General features: G+C 35.4%; 2 protein-coding genes across 40 annotated transcripts in view; both read left to right on the top strand.

Moving 5' to 3' along the window:
* pds5a (PDS5 cohesin associated factor A) overlaps positions 1-13,682 on the top strand; it is a 485,752-nt gene that overhangs the window by 368,949 nt on the left and 103,121 nt on the right. The gene's annotated exons all lie outside the window — the stretch shown is intronic.
* adgrl3.1 (adhesion G protein-coupled receptor L3.1) overlaps positions 1-13,682 on the top strand; it is a 209,680-nt gene that overhangs the window by 170,698 nt on the left and 25,300 nt on the right. For all 39 annotated transcript variants that reach the window (XR_015476579.1, XR_015476578.1, XR_015476577.1 and 36 more), the window contains 2 exons: positions 6,341-6,407; positions 10,246-10,337. Coding sequence is in view for 36 of the 39 variants with exons in the window: in XM_087237172.1 (XP_087093298.1) it covers positions 6,341-6,407; positions 10,246-10,337 (159 nt within the window). In the remaining 3 variants the exon portion in view is untranslated. The remainder of the gene's footprint in view (positions 1-6,340; positions 6,408-10,245; positions 10,338-13,682) is intronic.

Below are 13,682 nucleotides of genomic sequence, written 5' to 3'. Positions count from 1 at the left end.
ATGGTAAAATGCTTACATAGGGTCTAAATGTCACACTTTTTAAACAATCTCACCATAACTGGTTAGGAAAATAGATATTTTCTAAACAGAAGGCAAAATTTTAGCTGCAGTTATAAATTGTAGATTGTGATAGGCATAATTATAAGCCCTCCTTCAAAATATTAATTAGTTTAAAATATTTTCCAAGTGCTGTTTAACACAGAGACAATTTTTTTTTAAATATACCTTTCAATACAGTTATTTTTTGCCACCTTCTGAATGATTTTGAGATATTAAGCTTTAAAGTTTTTGCATTCCATAAAGCAAACAATATGCGTGCAACAGTTGTCTTTCATACATTAACATGACAGACACCCTAAATATACTCTAAATGTAAATTATCAAAATGTTCTTACATTTGCAAATTGGGGTAAAAAAAAAAACAGGGTAAACGCAGATAGAAGCTTCTTATATTAATTATATAATTATTATAGAGTTCTATGTGGCAGATCATTCGATGAAGCATGTTGATGGTGTTGTTGATATTATATATTAATGTGTTGATGTTTGAGAGAGTTTTTTTTTTTTTTTTGCTCTCTGTAACATTTATTTAATGTTTTAGTAAAAAATATATTTTCTTGTTCAGATTAAGCATTCAAGACTGTGACAATATGAATTTTATGTAATTATTAAGGTAATATTTACTGAAGTTTATGCTTTAAATGAATTATGCAATTAAATTTATTGAATTATATGCCCCATGATTTAAATCAAGTATTTGCTCTACAAGGCTAAATATCAAATTTAAGTAAAGTTTATTTATAAGTGAAGTTTCATAAACTAATTTCGAGAGGAGCACGTGATATGATTGTGCACCGCTGGCTACTCATCCGTAATCAGTAATAATCCAATCAGAATGATCCTAGCTTAATATAAATGGATCACTTTCTCCTTATTGCACTATCTTCGTTTTGGAAGAATCCCCCTTCCACCCCATCTCCTCCTTTTTCTCCCCTTCTAAAGGGGGAGCGATCGAGACCTACCTGATCTCGGTTCTCCTGATATGGTTCTAGACCGGGCGGGAGCCCTGGGCTCAAATATCTCCGAGCTCAGGGTTCTCTCCAGGGACAGCATGCCAAACCTGCTATAAATGCCAAGCATATCTAAGTGGGAACTCTTGAAACTAATTTCGAGAGGATCACATGCTTATGATTGACACGGCTGATCCCGCATTAGCTAATGTATGATTCACCAATCAGACGATTCCTAGCTTAGTATAAAACCAAAGCATCTTACCTTAGTAATCTTCGTCTTGATGAATCCCCCCTTCCACCCCCTCTCCTCCTCTTTTTCCTCCATAAGGCAGCGTGGTGAGATCTCGAGATCTACCCGAGCTCAAACTTCCCTTTTGCCCTGCAAACGGGAGGGAGCCCCGGGCTCGAGGATCTTATGAGCTCAGGGCTTTCTCCCAGGACAGCATGCCAAACAAGTTTTATTACCCATCATCAGCTAAGTGTGAACTCTTGAAAGACTTTAAAAGAAAACAGACATTGAGCAAATTAGTTTAATAAGCAATAATAATATTTTACATTTAATATACAACAATACATAAATAATATTTAACATTTAATATAGAATTTTTTTAATATAACTTTTTTATTTTCAACAATGTCCAATTGAAAATATCATCTCAATTTAAAAAAAATGCTTCTAAATCATCACATTTACACACATCTTTTTAGTTTCAGGTTTCTTATCAGTTTTGAGAAGAAACAATTTTGTGTTTCTTTCTGGTCTTCTCTGCTGTCAATGGAGCAGTCCGGTGGAGTGACAAAAAATCCTGATTGGTCCTTGTGCATGCATTCGAAATCTTAAGAAAGAATCCTTTAAAGCCAAGCTAGAGTTTGACTTTGCAGATAAAACCTTATTTAGTTTTTTATATAAAAAAGTCTTATAATAAAAGACTTATAATTTTATCTTATAATTTGACAAGAAACCTTATAATTCTAAGGTGTGGCGAGATGGTGGCAAAGTAGGTAGTGCTGTCGCCTCACAGCAAGAAGGTCGCTGGTTCGAGCCTCGGCTGGGTCAGTTGGCATTTCTGTGTGGAGTTTGCATGTTCTCCCTGTGTTTGTGGGGGTTTCCTCCGGGTGCTCTGATTTCCCCTACATGTCCAAAGACATATGGTACAGGTGAATCGGGTAAGCTAAATTGTCCATAGTTTATGTGTGAATGAGTGTGTATTGTTGTTTTCCAATGATGGGTTGTGGCTGGAATGGCATCTGTTGCATAAAACATATGCTGGATAAGTTGGTGGTTCATTCCGCTGTGGCGACCCTCGATAAATAAAGGGACTAAGCCGAAAAGAAAATGAATGAAGGAAGGTGAAAAATAACTGAAAACTGCTTTAAAAGAAATGAGTCTTTCTTCAAAAGAAAAATTGTTAAAGGAAATCTGTGAAGATGTCCTTGCTCTGTTAAACATCACTTGTGAAATATTTAACAAAATAATTACCATTTCACAGGAGATAATCATTTTGCCTTCAGCTGTATATATGGAAAAAGGGTTTATTAATTCACTTTTCAGAATAATGTGGTTACTTAGATATAAAATTTAGATAAAAATACAGTCACACTTTATTTTGATGGTCTGTTTGTTGAATTTAAGTTACATTGCATCTACATGACAACTAATTCTCATTAGATTATAAGGAGAAAGTTAGGTTGAGGTTAGTGTTGGGGTTAGGGTTAGTGTAAGTTGACATGTACTTTACTTATAGTCAGTTAAATGTCTGTTGAAGGAGCAGTATCAACAGATATTAAGCAGACAGTCTACTAAAACTCAAATGTACCATCAAAACAAAATATTACAAAAAATACTATTGTCTTGATGGAGTTTAACTTTTTTTTTTTTTTTTTAAATCGTACCTTAATTATATTAGTTATGTATATAGTGTATGCTATAGAGTTTTATTGTATTCTATTAGCAGCTGTTACAAAATCATAATATAGCATTTAGTTTGAAGGGCCACATTCATTATATTATTCTAAGTGAAGAGGGCTTGAAACACTTTGAAACACTAGACTTCTGACTCAAAACATCTCTCCTACATAATTAAAATTGAACTTGCGTTACACAGATATTCCACACAATATTTGCTCAAAATCTAATAGGAATAAAAAAGGAGATATTACTCATTATTCATTGACAGCTCTCGGTAGATTTGGGACTGACACAAGGGGGAGGTAACACTTGAATTGGCCAAGCGAAGACAGCTCTCAGCCAGTTAATCTGTCTTGCCAATGCATTGGTCTATCACTAGAGTAATGTCCAAATGTGTCTGTCGGCTTCTAAATTGGCTTGCAAATACTCAGCTGCTTTCTTACTAGCAATGCTGCCTAATGGTTTAGAGAGACTGCAGGTTCAAACCCAGGAATTAGTGATTCAGGAAAAGAGTTATCTTGTAGTGCAGTGTCCTTGAGCCGGACTCATCACACCAGACTGCTCAAGGGGGAACGGCTCTGCAATTACTGTCCTAAAAGTCACTTTGGACAAAAACATGGCTGCTTTGTGGCAAATGACCTCATGAATGCAAGCTTAACATGATTTAAATCTCATGTAGTCAATTCAGCTACATGGGGGTGTCAGAAAGGCTTGTATTAAGGACACTTGTGGTTGTTAGGTGAACTGTAGCCAGCAACTTATTGTCCATGCTTCCAATAAAAACAAACATAACATACTGTACAATAGGCTGAAGGTGACCTGATGAATGTCCACATATATTTACAGAAAAGTTTTGGTTTGTTTGTTTGTTTGTTAAAAATAGATGAAATTACTATTAAAACTAAACTATTAAAGCACTGATTATAAGCAAGCAGAATATAGACTCCGCCGAGAGCGATGTTTAGATGAATATGTAAATTTATTCTACATGTTTACTCCTACAGTAAATAACAACATGACACAACACAATTATGTCAGTGAGACATAGCAATGTAAATTTGTCTGGAGAGAGTCTTCAGATCACCTCCATCATATGCTTTTCAGTTCTTAAAGGGATAGTAAACACAAAAATTTCAATTGTGTCATTTACTCATCCAATCCTTGACTTCTTCCAAACCAGTTTGAGCATTTTTTTGTTCTGTTGAACACAAACGAAGATGTTTTAAAGAATGCTGGAGACCTTTAACCAAACATCCATAGTAGGAATAACAAAGTCCTATGGAAGCCAATGGTTGCAGATTTCCAACATTAAATGAATGATTTTGTATTTTTGTGTTCAGATCTTTTTTGTATGATGCCCCTTTAAGGGAGCTGGATTATAAAGTGTATTCAATACCATAGACTCTAAAAAAATATCCCTGTGTAAGAGTTTAGTTTGAATTAAGGTCTTAATCTACTTCTGGAGAGTGGATGGCATCATCAACAGCCTAAGGTATCAAGACATTTGTGCTGCCCATCACATTATAAATCACAAATAGGGCAAATTCTTCAGCAGGATAGCGCTCCATCTCATATTTAGCCTTCACATCAAAGTTCCTGAAAGCAAATAAGGTCAAAGTGTTCCAAGACTGGCCATCCCAGTCACCAGATATGTACATTATTGAGCATGTCAGGGGTAAGATGTAGAAGGAGGCATTGGAGATGAATCCAAAAAATCTTGATGAACTCTGGGAGTCCTGCTATTCCTTTCTTTGCCAGATGATTTTATTCATAAATTATTTGAGTCATTTCAGAGATGTATGGATGAAGTCCTCCGAGCTCATGGGAGTCATACACAATAATAATTGTTTTTCTACTGCATCATGACTTTAAATTCTATACTGTACATTGTTTATGTTAAGTGACAAGACTTTTGTCTAAGCAAAGTCAGACCTTACTGTCCTAATGAAATAATTAAAAATCAAGCCATGATCATATTTTATTTTGGTAAAATAGGCATAATCCAGAGTCCTTTGCCTTTCATATAAACCGCTTCTGATACCAAATAATCACCAAAAGTTATTATTTGTTGTTTCTAAACTTGGATAGGTGACAAGACTTTTGTCAGGTAGTGTTCACCAAATATCAATGTACTTAAAGACATGATCTACACTCATGCTTGATTGTCATGGGTTTGTCCATATTTGACCCAACCCTGGGTTATGACAGCCTAGCATTTTTTTTTTTTTTTTTGAGTGTACAAATATATAACCAAAACACGCTCCTCTCCTCTCTGAAAGCACTAAGTCACAAAAAATGACTTGAGATCAGTAAGTGGAGCAATTCAGAAATCCTCCTAATGCTGTCTACTCCAGCAAAATATTTTGCAAGTGCCAAGCACATCAGATCAGGTTGTACTGTGTAAGTTGCCTGTGTGTTTGCGAGCTCTGAAATGGGCAAACTGGTGAAATTGCCCTAATTCATATTCATAAAGAAAACTGTTCAGCTGGCATTACTGCAGTTAGTGGCCAGACACAGCCGTGAGGGATGTTCACTCAGATAAATATTTCAGCAAAAATCATCATTTAAAGATGAGATGCTGAATGTGGCATATGAATAAGTGGTGGTCACTCAAGCACACAGTCTCACCAGACCACAGAATTAGGTCACACTCATTTAAAACAAGAATTGAATGGAGAGGGAGAGAGGAAAGGAGAAGAACACTGCTTTATTGCAGATCCTGTAAAGCTGAGCCAACAGTGGAGATCTAAGCTGGAGCATATGGATCCTTATGCAGGTGCCACTTTTAGAACTTAGTCCCCCCACTTTTTGGCAGATAATCAGAGCTATTCAAGCCTTAATATTGCCCTCACACTTTTAAATCATCCCTACGCCTTCATGGAAACCGTAAAGAGCATGTCCCCAAGGTGGAAAGGAGCATAAATTAAGGTGTTTTTATGGCAGATGGTTGGTGAAATCAGTGCCAGGCTGGTAAGAGCTCAAATAAAGCACAAGGAAGCATGTCTGCATGGCCTAATCCCAGCGCACATGAATTGAAATTCCTAAAATATTTATAATCCTATTTGGTTTCTGCATTCTCTAGCATATGGTATCTGTTCTTTAAAGAGGGAGCATGTCTGACTGACACACACACACACACACACACACACACACAAACACACACACTTCCACTCTCCTGCTGGGCTGTAGAGGTGATTTCTGTATAGCAGAGATGAAGAGTTTAATAATTCAGCTCTGGGTTGTCAATCACCCCTTGAGGCTCTGAATGTTCCGTGGGCAACGAGCCCTTTCTGAATCCAATGATCAACCAAACACCTTTGCTTTCTGGAACTTAAACCCACTTTGATTTTAATTGGACAAGCTTGGAGATTACTTTCATTTGAAAATCTCTCTCTCCTGCTTTTTCTTTCTCCTGTAGGTGCTGGCTCAGGTTAGATACTTACTTTATCTGGAGTTTCATTGGGCCTGCTACTCTCATCATCATGGTGAGTTTAACACACACACACACACACACACACACACACACACACACACACACACACACACACACACACACACACACACACACACACACACACAAACACACACACACACACACACACACACGCACACTGGGTTTAAAGAACGATAGAGCAAAGCCAATTCTGCCCTGGCACAAACACACACACACACTCGTCCACACAGGGGGTTCAGATAATGGTCTGTCGAGGGCATTTTCCCAATTACAGGAAAGTCACAGTCACCCCAAAAGACAAGATGAGCGTCCCCACTGCTATATATAGAGAAATAAGGAATGTGTGTGTGAAGTGAACATGTTCAATTAGCTTTTTCTAGCTTGTTTATTTGTAGTTTTTAAGCATTGCTCCTATTAGTAATGCACTGAAATGTCCTTAATAGGGATCCACAGAAGAGACACTTAAGAAAATCTAATATCCAAAGGTTTAACATGGAGAATAGTCATATTTACTGGAAAAGTAATTATCAGATTATGGTTCTATTTTGCCTTGAAGTGGTGAGAGGTAGAGTTGTACTGCTTTGAGGTGTGATGAGATGCATGCAGTACAAGGCCTGAAATTAACTCCCAGCAAATAAGCATACAAATCAGCATTGTTCTAGTAATGCTTGAGAGCTTGTTTTTGTTTAAGACGATTATCAAAACACAATGAACTGCATTTTAGTTATTATAAATGAGCAATCTTATACACACCACTGAAATCTTTTCACATGAGCAGCTGATGAGTTTCAGCATCTGTGTACGACTCATTTGATAGTAAATGATCTACATGATCTCTGTTTGAATGCAACAATTAACAGATCTTTAAGTTTTTTTTTTCCCTTTAAATGAGAATTGTATGAATCTCTTGTAAGTTTTAAAGGGCTCATATTTTACCACTTTTACAAGATGTAAGATAAACCTTTGGTGCATCTAGAATGTTTCTGTAAAGTATCAGCTCAAAATAACCATCAGATTATTTATAATAGCCTCTAGAATATGCCTGTTTTGATGTCTGAGGGCTCTATTTTAATGATCTAGGCACAAAGTCTAAAGCGCAGGGCACAAAAGTTGTCCGATATCCGAATCCACTTTTGCTATTTTAAGGATAGAAAAATAAGCTCTGTGCCGTGGCGCATGGTCTAACAGGGTTGTGCTTATTGTCTTAATGAGTTATAAGTGTGTTTTGAGAATAAACCAATCAGAGTCCCATCTCTCATTCCCTTTAACAGTCAGTTGTGTCTGCTGTCTGCCATGGCGCATTAGCTATTTACATGGAGGGCTTAGTAAGTGGAAAAACTGAATGCTTCACTAGCGAGAAAACAGTTAAACAGGCCATTTGCAGTGCAAGGATAATAAACGAGCCTTCTCCAATTAGCCTTTACTTTCACTTTCTCTTTCTCTCTTTCATGGATAAGAAAACAATATTATATGCACAGACATCCATTAACATACATAATTAATTTTGTTTGTTAAGCGCAACGATTTGTTTCAAAACTATTTCTAAATTCAGTTTTAATTTCCAACAAATGAATAAATAAACAAATATCCATATAATAAAAAATACTGCTACTAATGATAACATTATACCAAAGCAAATTGTCATGAATAAACTAAAAAAAAAAACTCCCGACATAAAGAAGGCATGGAGGCAGTGGTTTTTATATTTATGTAGAAAATAATAATTTTTGTAATATTTTATTCCTTTAATTATTTTTCTTTTGTAAAGATATTTGCATATTGCTGTAGATAATGTATGTTTTAAGCATTGTGTAAGCGAGGCGCACAACTAACACGCTCTTCGCTGGACTTTTAGATCTGCCTTCAGCTGGTCTATTGAACAGTCTATTTTAGTTCCTTAAAATAGCAGCGCGCCTTAACACACCTCCTTTTTAGACTGAAACACCTATGAGTCCACAAAGTGGCGCAAATGGATTTGCTATTTAAACAATGTGGCAGAAAACAGGAAAATAAAGGTTGCGTTGGTGTGAAAATAGCAACACGTCGGGTCAAACACGTCTTGCGCCTTATTGCGTCGGGTGTATGATAGCGCCCTTATTATACTGTAGCTGTTTTTGTAGCCTGTCTTTAAATGGCAATGAACTGTTTCTTCCCGCCCATTGTTTCCACATCCGTGTCTGCATGTAATTATGCATACGTCAGATAAACAGCACTCAGACGTAGCTAAAACACAGCTCATTATTTAAAAATACCAAGTTTAATTAATGTATTTGTGGTGGAGTTTATTTAAGACTTTTTGAAATGATGAGTGTCACACAAATGTAGTACACACACATATATGTGCTTGTTTACTGACACCATACAGCCATGGTGATCATGGCATTTTAAAATTACATGACGATTTTAATCGACGAGTTGTAACATATGTTTTAATCCCAGTTTATTTGCAAATGTTATGTGGACGTGTGTTCATGTTTTTAAAGAAACATGACAGCTGCCAATCAATTCGGTGGGTGGAGAAAACCACACTCCTACATCACGTTGCAGTGGGCCTCAATATCACTGGGATTCGGGTCCTATTTTAAGTTCAGGAAAATTTAAAAAAGAGACTTGTTGGGTTTATATCAGTCCAGTAGGATAGCGGACACACTATACATACAGAAAGTTCTGTTGAGACAGCTTACAAAAGTAGATTTTCATCATAGGTGCCCTTTAAACATTTCTCTGTGATTTTCCACCAAAATAAAAGCTCTGTTCTCACATTTTTGAAAGCAAAGAAACAAGAATCAGTATTAGTTTTGTATTTTACTGTTGCTATACTGTACTACTACTACTACTACTACTACTACTACTACTTCTTCTACTACTATTACTACTACTACTACTACTACTACTACTACTTCCTCTACTATTACTACTACTACTACTACTACTACTACTACTACTACTAATAATAATAATAATAATAATAATATGTCTTATTAGTAATTATTAGTAATTACTATTACTGGTAATATGTCACTGCATGTGACATAAACAAAACACCATTATTTGTATATATTATTTAAAAGTTATACTACGATTTATAAGTAAATAATAATACATGTGTTTGACCTTTGTGTAGATAAGGGGTGTCCAAACTCGGTCCTGGAGGGCAGGTGTCCTGAAGATTTTAGCTCCAACTTGCTTCAATCTGCAAGGATGTTTCTAGACTGCCTAGTAAGAGCTTGATTAACTAGGCCAGCTGTGTCTGATTGGGGTTGGAACTGAACCGAGTCTGGACATCCCTGGCGTAGATGGTTCTTCTGAATACCAGTGCTTTTCTGTTCTTGAACAGTTTGTGCATGCACTTGACTTTGTGCATGCACGGTTACACAAACTGTGAGAGATTAACCAGCCTCTTATATAATATACTGTAGGGTAAAGATGTGCTTGTCTTGAAAAAACACACACACTCACACTCACACATCATAATATTTTGCCTTCCAGTGGCTCGATAATTTTCGGATTCTGCCAAGAATGTTCATTTCAGTGCATCACTAGTTCCCATGATACAATTGAGATTTCCAGGCTTGAAAATGGCATAGAAATGAAGGTCCTGATAGGTGAATTCTCAACTGAGTCATGTTGCTTTGTTTGTTTTTCATGAAAATCTGTTCATTCCCAAGATTTATTTCTGACATGCAATACAACTGAAAATATGTCCAGTAAGGATTTTTAAAAAATCCACCAGTCACAAAATGAAATCATTAAAATTTATTGACAGATTGTGCAAGAGTCCTCTTTTAAACTGTTGTTTAATGCATTTGATTGTGTGTGTGTGTGTGTGTGTGTGTGTGTGTGTGTGTGTGTGTGTGTGTGTGTTGCAGCTGAATGTTATTTTCCTGGGCATTGCACTGTATAAGATGTTTCACCATACAGCCATTCTCAAGCCTGACTCCGGTTGCCTGGACAACATCAAGTAAGACATTTATTCTGCCTTTCAATGTATGTGTGCGTTTGTACTTTATTGCTTTTCTTGCTCACGCTGCCACTGTCTTCATTTTCACTAAACACACAATTGTCCTTTAATTCCGCCCCATTCCTTAGAGGTGTTTTAATGAGAAGAATGTTCTGCTGCCTATCTAAAGTTAGACCGAGTTTAAAGTGTCTTTTATCTGTCACTTTCTCCATGATGTTTATGTTCTCAAGGGACAGAATCGGTAATGATTAAATTAAAAAGAAATTTTAAAAAAATCACATAAATCCCTGAGCTATACATTTAAATTAAGTCAGCATCATCTTTAAGGGAGCAAGGACACCAGGGGCTGGCATGTCGGAGTGTATTGAAACACACCCAGTATGTGGGGGATCAGAAAGTGTGTAGTGTGGCTTAGCTATACACTGCAGCCCACTGGCAGACACTACATGCTGAATCTAGGTTACTTAGCATATTTTAGTAATTGATTATTCTTTTTGATGTTCAGAACACAGGCAGAGGAGTCACTGTTCAAATCTGTGACCTAAATGCAGAATTTTCTGCTGTAGTACTTGCGTTGAGCACATATATTCACGTTATACAACAGTCGACGCTCTCTTTCCTTGTACTAGCAGCATTGTGTTGAAGAGCTAGCAACAACCTAATACTTTTTGACGTTCTCAGATTGTGTGAATCCATGTGGGGTTCAGAGTGTAATTTTTTTTTCAAGATTAATTTCACACCTGTCTAATGGAAATATGTGGTTTGGTTTCATAATTACAGTGTATACCTGTTTCAATATTCACTCCATAAAAATGGAATTGAAAGGGGCAGGTTGAAACATTAACTTATGACAGCTTAAAATGTTATCAGATTATTAAAAAGTTTTAACTTATTTTAGTTATTAACTTTTTAAAATAAAATAATTCTGTTGTTTGTTACTGAACATTATGCAACCAGGCCATCAAATATAAAAATGACATAAAAATTTGAAAAATGACAGCTAATGCAACAGAATTGCAAGTAAGAATCAAACGTAAAGAACCATCTAAAGTACTAAACAGGCAGTCTGATCAAAATAATTGCAGTTTTGTGTCTGAAATATTTAAAAATATTAACTTCAGAATTTACAGAATATATTTATAGCAGTGCCCCAAAAAGAAATAAAATTTTCAAGCCAAGCTTAAGTGTTAAAATTAGTCACTAAAGACCTCAAATGACACACCTCAAATGAATGGTCAGATACAGTATAAATGGACAATTGTGTTGATGTGTCTTATTTTATTTGAAGGGTGTTCATAAGACTGTTATGACTGTTATGGTTTGGAGAAGTCAAAGTTTTAAAATCGCATAACGTTTCGGTTATACCGTTCTTACGGTACATGTAAGATTTTTTATTACGTGTTTTGTCATTTTTATTTTTTAGGATGACAGTATCTCCAGCAGAAAAGATATCCACAGATGCCTTTTTAAACTTGTAAAGAAATCAGTATTTTTGAAACTAATGAAGATAGCAGAAGTCAATGATTCTATTTAATTATTTAACCTGAGATGTTTACTGTTACAACATATTTTAAATGTTTCTATTTAAATATTTTCTATTTTCTAACGAATATATTGAGTTTAAATAAGAAAAAAGTTTTGTTTATCACCCAGATATTTTAAAATAACTCATTTTAGAGTAGTTGTCAGAACACAGTGATACTGTGAAACCATGATATTTTTATCCAAGGTTGTCATACTGTCAGAATCATATACTCGTCCAGGCCTAGACACATCATGAATATGCATGCTTATGACGTCGTTTCGTTACCTTAGAATTATAAGGGTCTATTTGACTTTTTTTGTCAAAATTGAGTTATTGACATTTTTATTAAATGACTTTAACTTTAACTTATTTACATTATGGCATGTTGTTTACATTTTAAAACTTTTTATTTAAAAAAACAAATGTGACAAACATACTGTTTGCTTTATGGAATGGAAAAACCTTGAAGTTAAATATCTCAAAATAATTCAGAACGCAGATAGAACCTAATAATTCCAAGGTGACGATTTAATCAGTTATGTAGTCTTAAATTTCGAAGATGACATAGTTTAAAATGTATTTATTGACAGCTTGACATAATCAAATGCATAACAAAATCTTTTGTTTTTGTCATGACAATGTGATATTACCAAGACAACATAACTTGTCATAAATCTGTCATAAACGTGACTTTCATGAGGCCATTGTAATTGTAATTTTATTGAAAATTTTTCATTTATATTTTTCTAGACCTCAACTTGACACAAATAGAATTAGTCATTAGATGTCATTAAATATTAATGACACTGTTATAAAATTATTTGTCAGAGTATTGACTGAGAAATGTTAATGATAAATCAAATTCAATTAGTTCCACTGAAAAAATTATAATGGCCTGATGATAATCATTTAATTATGCAGATTAATGAAATTATGTTGTCTTGGTAATGTCAAGTTGTCATGGCAAAAACATATCAAACAATGTAATGTTTGCATTTAAAATCACATAACTGAGCTAATGACATTTAATGACAGTCATAGGCATGCATAAAATCTCATTCAGATGTCACGTCATGATTATAAAGGTGTCTATTGTTTTTTTTTTTTGGAAACCAACATGATAATTTTTAGGATTTATTTAAAAAATAAATCTATCAGAAGTTCTTTAGAAGTTCAAAAGAACAACCCCTTTTTGAAAGAGAAATATTTAACAACCTTTTATCAATTAAACTTGCCAGTGATGAGTAAAAGTGCTCATTTCTTTTAATTAATAATAATAAAATCCTACTGACTCTAAGTTGGTCTCTATAGCAACAGTGTGCTCTCGTATATCCAACACAAGCTATACTGTACATTCCTAGCATACGTCTGATATTCTATATTCATAACATCATCACAAACAGCTCCATGCAGTGCCATTATGTAACCCTCACCTTAGCACTATTAGTCTCTTTGTCATCAAATCAGTACCAGAAAAAGAACCGTTTTAATGAGCAGAAAGAAACGGCTCTTCTTGCAAAGAGTACAAGATGGCCGCTTTAATAAATTCTGTCTCCATCTAAAGTTAAGTTACAAAGTGTGGCTCAGTGAAAACTCTAGCCTCAGCACAAATTCCATGTGAAGTCCGGAAGCTGCCGTGCATGGAATAGATTATCTGGACCGCTGTGATGCGATTGGCCACTGAGAGCTTAACTCCACCCCCCATCACAACTCTCACTTTATCACAAGGTGCAAGGGCTTCTGAACACACCGACAGTCTGCCTGTTTATTGATGTAGTCTTATTATTCTGTCTCATGCGATCACATTCCACCTCGCAGTA

This window comes from Danio rerio, chromosome 1, assembly GCF_052040795.2.
Source record: "Danio rerio strain M-AB ecotype USA chromosome 1, GRCz13ab, whole genome shotgun sequence".
Lineage (NCBI taxonomy): Eukaryota > Metazoa > Chordata > Actinopteri > Cypriniformes > Danionidae > Danio > Danio rerio.
The sequence above is the reverse complement of the archived record's forward strand: the minus strand, read 5'-3'. Positions and strand labels throughout refer to the sequence as shown.